The 11,106-nt window shown below is 42.4% G+C and overlaps 2 protein-coding genes across 2 annotated transcripts; one reads left to right on the top strand and one right to left on the bottom strand. All coding sequences in view use genetic code 11, as the record gives it.

Annotated features, from left to right (window-relative positions):
• Positions 1 to 1,298: 1,298 nt before the first annotated feature.
• On the top strand, positions 1,299 to 5,643 carry EGR_09310 (hypothetical protein; the record flags this gene model as incomplete). The annotated part of the gene is made up of 2 exons (XM_024498559.1): positions 1,299 to 1,598; positions 4,780 to 5,643. The coding sequence occupies 2 exons, from the start codon at positions 1,299 to 1,301 to the stop codon at positions 5,641 to 5,643; spliced, it is 1,164 nt and encodes a 387-aa protein (XP_024347032.1).
• Positions 5,644 to 6,101: 458 nt separating this feature from the next.
• Positions 6,102 to 9,711, bottom strand: EGR_09309 (Regulation of nuclear pre-mRNA domain-containing protein 1B; the record flags this gene model as incomplete). Its single annotated transcript, XM_024498558.1, has 5 exons — positions 6,102 to 6,239; positions 6,997 to 7,166; positions 8,824 to 9,187; positions 9,255 to 9,526; positions 9,561 to 9,711. The coding sequence occupies 5 exons, from the start codon at positions 9,709 to 9,711 to the stop codon at positions 6,102 to 6,104; spliced, it is 1,095 nt and encodes a 364-aa protein (XP_024347031.1).
• Positions 9,712 to 11,106: the final 1,395 nt, after the last annotated feature.

Genomic DNA, 11,106 nt, shown 5'->3' with positions numbered 1-11,106 from the left:
AAAGATGGAACCGTTGAGGAATTAAATAGTCTTCATGTCAAAAATAAAAATTAATGTCTGCAGTTCCTGGGCGGTTTTTAGATCACCGATCACATTTTGATGGCCGAAACAAAAGAATGACCATGGGAATAGCGAGGCAGAAGCTCAGAAGTTGAGTACCATCATAGTGGTTTGACCACGCGGGTTCGTAAACCCCAACAAGCTGTACTTCCGACCAACAAAGCGCCCGTAAGGTCATGCTTAAAACCCACCAAGTCCAAATTGTTTCACCCCCATGGCTAAATAGAATCACGCATTCACACAAATCTTTTACGCTTCAAACGATACTTTAGTGCCTTTTTCGTGAGAAAACTTGGCTTTATATTAAGTCTTAGGAGGAAGGTTTTTCGTTCGCCTGCCTTCTGGATGGTTGATTTAGTTCAGGAAAATCAGGTTCAATGATTAATTTAATCATTACCGAGAATTTTTGATCACTCTTATTTATTTATCCCGTCAAAAGTGGGCAAGCGAATGAGAAATCGAGATGCTAATCACTTCTTCACACTATTTAAACCATTATTTAAGACACAAAATGAGTTGCTTCCCAGGATTCTATGAAATTTAAGGGTTATGCGCACTTAGAAAATTACATACTCATCCGGTCTCAATTTACAATCCCAATTTAGCAAGGAAAATCATTCATATTGCCATCATCTGATTTTAAGTGAATTGTTGTAAAAACATACTGTTTCAAAAAAATCATAACTTGGGCATTAAATGAGGACTTAAAATACCACTAAATACTCCCAGATTTTTTTAGCATAACGTAAGTTTTTTGCACAGAAGTTGTGTAAATGTGAGTCCCAGTTACTAGAATTAAAATGAGGGCATTTACCCCAAGCATTTCCCTTCATTGGTCCTGTTTGGAAGTATGCATACAACGAAAATTCCTTCCTAAGGCCAGAATATTATACCGAACTGTGGCTATACGACTTCATATGGATCATTAAAAATAAATCCGGCCTGTAAAATACTAATTGGTTGTACCCCCAGCAATAGTGAATGCGAAACTAAGGGCTCCTCCTCCACTTCGACAACACTTAAAATAAGCACAAATAACTTGGTTTAAACTACTTCCCTCAAAAATTACTTAAACCTCAAGTAATCTTTTAAATTTACTCCCTTAGTAGAAAATTACAGGCGCACTTTGATCAGTCTTGGTTGATTGCGCTGTTTCCGTAAATTCCACCTAAGGTCAACCAATCACCGAGACCTCTGATTGGTCGATCAATTTGGCCTGGTGTTTTGCCTCCCAGCCAATGGGGCGCCTGCATTGGCGAGGCGCGCGTGGCAGCCCTACACGCTACCCTCTGTGTACAAAGGGAGGATGGGGAATAAGTCCGGACGATTCTCCCATCGCCGTAGGGACGCTCATTAGCCTGACCGTTGCTGTCACAGCCATGGATGATGGCGCAGACGAAGCAGCTTTCAAGTCTAACGACACGCTTACTCAAAGGAAGGTCTTTTATGCAGACTCCTACATGCTCACACACATCTGCTTTGGGGTGAATTTCAGCTTTCTGCTGATCCATCTCGTGACGCTCATCTCCTTCAAGAAGGTAAGAGTGAAGTAGCAATACGATTTTTGGGCACTCTATTAAGGCTTAAAACACACTATTTTCACCTTTATTCCTCCTTTTATTGTTTAAATGAAACGACATTAACTCTTTTTTTTTCCAGCATCAGTAATAATCCAATTTTTTTGGTACCAGCACACATTTTCGACAGTTCTGACTTAAAAACCATACTGCTTTTTGTAGAAGTCGTTTACTTATGCGAATTCCCATGTCGAAGCGGTCAGCGGGTTCATGTGTAATTGCCTTACGTAGTCAAAGAACTCAAGCCGATCAAGGCTAATCCTTCACTTCCTAGAATGAGCTTACCTAAGTGATGACATTGACGAAAGTGGGAAATTCGACCGCATTCCCTCCAATCAGGTGTGTATCATCGGAGGGGTTAACTGGGTTTGCAAGGTCAATCCATTCCACCTTTTCTCCTCTCGAATGTTAGTTTTTTACTCCAGGGCGTAATTATTTATAGCCACCTAGGCTTCTTAATGGGTCGTGAAAGTAATGAAACGAAGGCAAATTTAATGTTCCCTGTCCGTGCAGCAACTTATTTTTGTGGTAGATACAGGAATGGTTATGGAGGTCGAGAGCTCAACATCCAAATTCCAAAACCAACGATGTTGTCGTATTTGAGGATGCTCGTTAGCTTTTTCATTCGGCGCCTTAATATAAGGCAATTTCGAGAAGGCAGAAGTAGTGGCTTTCGTACACAAGGGTCCTCAAAAGCAAAAAGTGGAAAATATCCAAGTCGTTTTCACTTGTTTTAAGTATTTTTGTGTCTCTCACTGTTAAAGTGATCGGGGGGAATTAAAAATAGGCGGGAGTTTCTACCACCTTTGACTAAGCGCTTAAAGAATGATTTGTCATGTGATAGCGCTTAGATGGGATCAGACACTGGGAACTGGGCCTTGGATTAGAAATGCCTGGTTGAGTGTTCAAGTGACACAACGATTCTGTCGCCAGATTTGGATCTTACTGGCGATTCTAAGTTCACTTAATCTTGACACAGGTAGCACCAAGCGACTCCAGTTGGGACTTGCATTCAGCGATCGAATGTTCATAACTTGAGAGACCTTGGAGCAGACAGTCTTGAGCGGGTTGGAGTGGTCAAACATTGGTAGCTTTTTGCCTCCTCCGTATTGACTCCTTTCGTCCTTGTGAGGCCTATTTAATGAGGCTCAGGCTGTTGTTGAAAGAGTAGTCCCGACGTCGTCAGTGGCTACCCATGGGTATTGCGGGAACTGTACACCAAAGATTTGTAATGACTTCAACGGCAGATCTCCCACCCTTTATGAAGCACGGTGATGCAGTCATAGCAACTCACAATGCTACAGGACGATCCACATTAACATCCAACTCATGAATGCATGTGGACACATTTAACCGCACGGTGAAGGAGTGGAAGAATGTGGGTATTAATTTTTCCCTGTCGAAATACTTTTTTCGAATCCGGAAAACACTAGGCTTGAGCTGAACTAGAGAAGCCTTCTCTTTCCGCTGAGGCATTCTGTCTCGATTCGCCTACCTGAAGTCATTTGAGGTGAGCCAAGAGAGTTGGACCAGAATTTGTAGAAAATGTTTACATTATTAATTTATAAAACCCTAGAGTAGATAAATTTTGAAGTAACTTTACCTCATGAACATCTTTCTTTTTGGATTGCCCACCAACTTGTCTCCAATGCGTAGATCTCATTAAATTTCTATATTATACCAAAATCGTTGGAGCAACTTAGGTTGAAATCAAAAGATCCAATTCGTCCGGAATATTTTCCAGCCAAATAAAACTTGAGCACTCTGGCCTTCTCCTAAATAATTCTGCAATAAAGTGACGTCAGGGGAATGGGAGTGGGCGGGGGGAAATGGCCACTTGTTTATACGTTGGGACGGCCATGCATTCCCAGCGCGCATAGCGGCGTCGGGGTGGTCGTCCTGTTTCGGAGGCACAAAAAACGGCTTTTTTTTTCCGCCTGTATGGGTCCACTTCCCGGCTCTTCTTGAAAGTCACGTTTGATTTGGTGAGCATTTTAAAGCTATTGTAACGATATGACTTAAATTAGGGAAACATTGCAAGAGTGCGGAAAAAATGGAGATTCCGAAGAGCGAAGAGGTCAGGCGACAGTTATGTGCCCCATGGACATGATCAACTTGTCATATTGTGGTGAGCGAATAGAAACTTGAACCATAGAGGAGTAAATAAGCTTACCACATTAAGGCTTTCGGTAAAGGCCGAAAGAAAATCTTCGGAGAAAATTTGTCTAGAACTGTTGAAAGTTAATTATTTGGGTCACGATAATTGCTCGAAGGACCCATTCTAAATAAAAACTATAAACTGACGGACTTATTTGGAGATCCAACACTAGATTTACAACCGCAGTTAATCCCTTTGATCCGGAGAAGTCATTTGTAATGATGCGTGGTAGTGCTCAACCCGACAACGCTGCTTAATCTGACTGAAATTCCTCCTCCTCATCCATGATATTTCCTCAAGTCACTCAAGCCAAAGCGGAACTTCTAGACTCGTCAAAGACAATAGCAGTTTCAGAGTGCAAAATACACCTTTCGGCACAGACCCGCTCCACATTTACGCATATCCCAGTGCCCCGCCAATACCGGGGAGGCTTCAACATGGAAAAACTAGTCAGCACGACCTGCTTCACTTTGCAATCGGTGCTGAAATGATGGTGAAAGAGCGCATGTTCACTGCTCCAATGTTTGCTTTGATGCTGGCATGAAATGATCTACTCGTGTTTTGTAGCGCAATCCAGAGGATTTGAAGCTTCTCTGTAAAAATGCGCCTTCAAATTAATGCAGCAATATGAACGCTTCGTTGGTAGGCGAAAGCAGAAAACTGTTTAGGTACTCATTGTGGACAAGGATTTCGTTTACGAGAATGATTGTGCTCACTCTTCCCATGAAGTTGCTTTGCAACAGGTTATTTTGTTCAGACATCCAGAATCAGAAGCTCCATACGCTGACTAGAACGTTGACGGGAATAAACGCTGTAGCCTGAGCACCAACTTCCACGGTGGAAAACGTCACTGACGAAAGCAGCCTTTTGCATGTTTTTGTTTACCGCGGTGCTCAATACCTGATGATCTTGCAGTCTTCGGACTGGGTGTTACATGAAACCGCCCCAAGTCTGCACATTCAATGTCCTTCTCGACTTCCCTAGGCACGACATTTCTACGGTGTGGGTTACTTCCTCGGTCAAATCTTCCTAAGTATCTCCGCCCTCCTAACTCTGGTCTGCTGCAGTCTTGACATAGGAAGTCGAAGCTTTGCAATCATCCTCCTGACCGCAAACTTCGGCTATCTTGTCAACCTGTCCGCCCAGGCCCTCTCCGCCATCATTGGCTTCATCTTCTCCTTCCATTCAGACTCCTCCCATCGTTCCATTGGCTGCTTTCGCAAAACCTGGGTCAATGCTATCGCCTTGGTCTGCATCTTTGCTGTGCCGCTTAGCATGACTATCCAACAGTCTTTTCCTGTGATAAACGAGTCAACTCTTCTCGGTTCTGCCGACAGCGTTGGAGATAGTGGGGCGACTAGCGCAGTGAGGTCACAACGAGTCGCTTGCAGTTTCGTAGCCAGCACCGACACCCTCTACTTCTTCCTCACACCAGCAGTCCTCCTACTTCTAGTCCAATTCGTGGTCATATGCGTAGCACTGAGACGATGGTCAACATTGGATAATCTGAGCAAGGGAATGAAACGACAACAGAGGCTCATTGCCCTACTAAAAACGTGCTTGGGGCAGCTGCTAGTATGGGGTACGGCTCTAGTGGCCCTGTTGACGGCATCAAATACCCTATGGAATGTCTTCATGCTGTGCACCGCACTGCAGTCCATCTTCTCCACCATGGTCTGCATCCTCTCGCGTTCAGTGGTTGGAGCGGCTCTAGCATCGAAGTACCGATCCGGAGGAGACATCGCAGACTATCCCAACAATGTGCAACATTCAATTAATGATGATCGCGAGATGCTTGATTTATGTCGGTATAAGTTGGGTGATGATAGCGAACGATTCTACCGATAGATGTGACTGTTTTTTGATGAATGTTATCTGCATCTGGTTTGATAATACATTTATGTTTGATTGCTTTTTTTCTTTGAAGGTGAAGATATGAATGTGAGGAATGGTTTATTGTTTGAATGGTGGGAATGTTTGGAGTCTTAACGAATCAAAACGGCATTAATCAACAAAAGTTTAAATTGTACTAGAAACTACCAAAATTCCTTGATTCGCCCAGAACACATCGGGGGAGCAGACGCACGTAAAAAAACTTGACCTTATGATGACTTCTAGCAGTGGGGAGTGCAAATGTCTGCAAACGTTTTCCTGATTAACACTTTGACAATCGTCTAAAAATAGTCTATTTAACTCAATATTTCTTTCATTAAAAGGCACTCAAAACATAAGTACAAAGTCCCTCTACTAAAAAGGAAGGGAATGTGTATAGATAGGTATATGTATAAAATTAATGAGTGGCAATGTTAACGAAACAGATCACCAACGGAGGGCAGTGGTGCCAGAAATGCACTCTCGTATTTCTGATCGTCTGGCAGACTTCGCAAATGGCTGTCCAAACTCGTTTGCAGGGAAGTCGCATAGGCCTGCTTTTCGCGAATGTTCTAGGAAATTAAACGGCAAAAATGCAAAAGAAGCACAAGAAACAGTAGGCTTCATGACTTAGCATTCTGCCATCTCTTCACATCAAGCACTGCATGTCTGAAGCACCTATTTGCTATTGGTTGTGAATGAAATCCTTTTCACTTAGCTTTTAAATTCACTAGTCTTCGCATGGAGTTCGCTCCGCACCGCGTATGCTATTAGGCTTTTAACGCCTCTACCCGGTTGCAATAAAGCTACATTCACATCTCGGAGATTACCTGAACGCTACATTAGAGTCAGTGTAGGGTAACAACCTCTAATAGTTTCCACCTCCTGAGAGGAATATGGCAGGTTCCGTTGATACTTCGCAGGTTTACGCCCAAATGGACTGCTTGGTCGCTGCAGACTGAATACCTTTTGATACGATGCAAATTCGTCACAATGTCTGCGTTTTTATCCCGCGATTGACTACGACTTCCCGGAACAATTAAGATGGTCTAGGTAGAGGAATTTATTCAGCGAAAGAAGCGAAGTATGCGTAATAGTGGAAGCTGTTTTAACAGTGTGCATAACTACACAGGACCCCACAGCCTTCATGCTAATGATGCGGACAAATTGTCACACTTTCTACCCCATCCGTACGCTCGGAAGAGCTACTTACTAATATGCCTTTAATAAGGTTCACATGCTACCGGCAGTGAATAAGGTGAACAAAGAGTAATGGCGAGGTGTCTCACTTGTAAGTCGTCACAAAGACAAGGAATTCAGTGCCCTTACTTGAATACATGCTCGAGATTGTTGACAAGCCTCTAGTAGTGCCTTTTTGTAGGCACGAAGACTCAAATTCAGATTGTGGCGCTGAACCATCTCTTCGTCCAGACTGCGGTTGTATGATTCCAATTGGCGCAGGGCGGTTTGAATTCGTTCAACCATGGTCTTCTGATCAACTGCAATAGTCAAATAACCAGTGTTACTTATCAACAAATTAGTAGCATCATACGCCAAATTGCGCCACAGAGATTAGACAAATTCGATTTCAAAATAAAAAAGAGGTTCATCCTCACTTATGGCTAACAAAAACCCATTGAAGTATCAAAAATTGGTGGTAAAATGTGGTAGACTTGGGATTTCGCGACGTCTTGCAGAGGCTCTGTGAAAGGATTGCCACTCCGTAACAGCGCAACGCTAACGCGTAAAACATCAGTTCAGAGAAAATAAGTTAAGTGATTGTCAGTTATCTTACTCCACCCAAAACTAGTGCTCTCAAGAACCAAGGTGTTTAACGTCCCTTCTAAGGTGATGTGCCACAAAATTCTCGCTTTATTTAATTCTATGAGGAGTCAAGAAGATCTGATCAGAACGGAGTCGGGCGATCGCCCCACTTTACGGTGGAAGAAGACTCTTTAATACCGCAAATATGAATAATTACTCCCTGTTTGAGTGACTTAGGCTTAATAAACCAACATCAATATTGCTCGGTAGCAACTCGTAAAATAATCTGAAAACAAGTGCAAAGTTTTGGGATTTGAGAACACAAATAAAAGCGGTATTTGTGCTCGACTTCGGAATATTTTTGCAATTTTTCGACTAATTGGGATGTTTTATCAGCATATAATCCATTTCTAGCCTTCACTTTAATCAACAAAAGTTCATAGAGGCATGGAAATTAACTGTTCAAAGAAACCTAAGGTATTCTACAGAGTTATTAATAAAAGCCTGGAAAAAATGGTAAGGCTTACTAAATCACATCTGGCATTACAACAAGCACAGGACCCTAACACTTGACACATGGATTAACTCTCTTGAATCACAAGAGGTGAATATCAGTTGTCGTACTTTGCATACAAAAAAAGTCACCTTCAAGCATGCAAATGCTGATTTGAAACACTTTCTACTCCTAAGGAGAGTTTGATCAAGTGATTTGTCCGAATAAAGTGGTCAAGGGGTAAAGGAAACCTGCCAGCAAGTCGTCAATATGCGATATCAAATGAAGTGGAATTTATGGAGGGCGCTTTGCCCCGTGCATAATTTCGAAATACTCTACTAGTTATGACGAACAAGGACTTAAGGACGCATATGGAATCAATCACAACTTTCGATGAAATTTGGGTATTATACGCGATATTACTAAATGAAATCACTCCCATTCACAAATGCATCCATAAGAAAGCATAGCACTTCAACACTGCAAAGCCTCACTAAAAAAGGAAGTGAATGTAGATATTTTGGCTTCGACTAAAACTAGCGGCGCACGTTCCTAAGGTGACAGCCTAAAAGTACTCACAACATTGATGCTAAGGCGGATACAAAGCCTTTGGTTAATTGTCCTAAATTACGATGAATAAAGGAAAAGAAGGCACAGTATTACCGCAAACACAAACATTTATGTCTAGTTGCAATCAATTTTTTATACTCTATTTTGGTCGAAAAAAAGCACTAAAGGATGAAGAGTAAACTGCAAAGTTGGGACAAGTTAGGTGCCGCAGGAGAATACTACTAGTATTCTTACTCAAAACACAACACCTAAATGAAGTATGATTGACATCCAGGGCTGACACCAATCAAGCTCTTAGCTAAACACTACCGAGCATCGCGTTGACTCACCACCCTCTGAGAGCATTTTTGTCACCATTTGGGGATCCGAGACCTCCTCAGGAAACTCCGAAATCTTCTGACGTGTAATCGCGTTAGCCGAGGGAGCGCTTTGCAGCGCCTCCAGTTGTCTAATCAACTCCCCGGTCTCCGGTAACTTCACTGCCTCTAATTCCAGATCGTGCTGCAACTCCTCCCTGAACACTGCCAGATTGGCGTAGGGCGAGATGGAACCACCACTACCCACATCAAGTGTGGGGGTGGTGGAGATTAGGGCGGGAGAGAGAGATGGCGGCTGGTGCGTGGTTGCAGAGGCGTTGATGAGGGCGCAGGTAAAGGAGAAATCGAATGGAGAGGGTTTCGAACTGCTTTTCGCCTAGAAAAAAGAAAGTCGAACGTGAGCGTCACATTGTGAAAGAAATCATCATTGGTAATGCGCTCACCGGATTGCGTGTGTCAGCCTGTGAAGCGGCTCGTTGACAAGAGGTGCGGAGCTGGCGCAAGAAGGGGCGCGGGTAAATTTGTCGTTCGGCCCATACGACCAACAAATGCGCCACGGCCGATCGAATGTGGTGCGATTGAACACTAGCAGTCTCTCGAAAGGCATAATTAAGAACAGGCTCAAAGAGTTGGGCGAATTGTGATGCCTTTTGAGATCCATTTACGAGAACGTCATTGACGAGGTGAAGAAAAGCGAGTTTTAGTTTGTCAGCGGCTAGGAAATCGCGTTATAAGCAGACAGGGATTACCTGCACGAAATTCCTTAAACCAGAGCTTTACAAGCTCTTTTGCCATGTGTCGATTTTTTAAAAAAGCACGGGAAGTCTTCTCGATAGAGCGCTGGGTGTGATTGAGAGTCCGAAGACGATTAATGATGGTTTGCTCAAATGCATTTTCCATTTGACTATAAGATGCATGAAAGCAAAATTAAATGATCTAAAAATCAGCAGTTCCATAAGAAGAAACGAAAGTCGGCTGTGACCAAAAGATGGGATACGCTAGCAAACAAATTCCAAGAAATTTTAACTCCCTAAAATTCATAGGACGTTAGACAATCTAGTTCTACATATGTGACAACACAAGCTTCAAAACCCAACCTAAAGACCGTGTAAAGAAGCAATTTTTTGCCCTGTTAAAAGGCAAAAAATAAACATACGGCAGAGGCCGCTGTTGAAAAAGCCGCCTCACTCGGGAAGGGGTGAAGCGGCATCTGCACATAAATCAAAAATTTTGTAAGTGTAAACAAAATACTTTTCATTGAATATCACAGCAAAAATTTAAAATTCCAGAACCACGTATGGCCAGAATATTCAAAAATTGTGTGCCAAAAGAAGCATCCAATGCGTAACTTTTACTGCCACTTGCTTATCAATGGTAACAACCATAAAAAAATGGTTAAGAACATTTAAAGCAAAAGATAATAATAGCAGCTTTTCAAATTATTTAAAAATTTGGTAGGTTTCCTCAAAATTGCAATTAGGGCAACAAATGAACTTTCTTTGCACCGTATTAATACGACCCTTCTTAGCCTTACTCGCTGCACTCCATCAGCACAATTATATCAAATCGCACGAATTTTCATTTACTTTGGGTCAATTAGAGCAATGAATTAAATCCTAGTAAGCTTTTGATGGGGGGGGATGCAGAGCTTCAGGTCCTTCCTCAAGTCATGAAAGGCATAGCAGTGTAACAGGAAATACATTACTTCGATGTAGAAGAGTTAGGAGAGTACTGGCATGGACCAAAAGCCAAATCACTAAGCGGGAGAACAATCTGCAGAGACTTAGGTGTCCACGTAATCAAACTTGGTTTAACGAATTAAGAAAGCACTGTGTGTATGAAGCTAAAAATTACTTGAATGTATTTATTTGTCTCGCTAAAGTAAGATTATTATAGAAAAAGAATATAATTAACTCTTACTTTGACACAAACAAATAGAAAGGTGAGGATGTTTGCACTGGAACGTGCTGTTGCCGTGGTTTACTATTCTGCCTCTGGTGGAGCTTCCGCCATACAGTACAGAACTCGATAACATTTTGTTAGTAATGTGGTAGTAACCATCGTTTATAACCTTCTCTTCCGGCTTCAAAGCCTTTGCAAAAACAGACTGATTGGGCGAAGTCATTTTTACTAGTAGTCATTAATTAGGTAAAAACAGATCGGGGGTACATACGCTCTGAGTTACCGTCTGTTGTGGCGAATAATGACGACGCCTCCGCAACGTGATCTTTGCACCAAAACGCTTTTCACAACCCCAGTATCCCTAAAAAGTGTATCTTCCTACTGTAGCGTCCC

This window comes from Echinococcus granulosus (genome assembly GCF_000524195.1).
Source record: "Echinococcus granulosus chromosome Unknown EG_S00142, whole genome shotgun sequence".
Taxonomy (NCBI): Eukaryota; Metazoa; Platyhelminthes; class Cestoda; order Cyclophyllidea; family Taeniidae; genus Echinococcus; species Echinococcus granulosus.
This window is presented reverse-complemented; position numbering and strand designations above follow the sequence as displayed.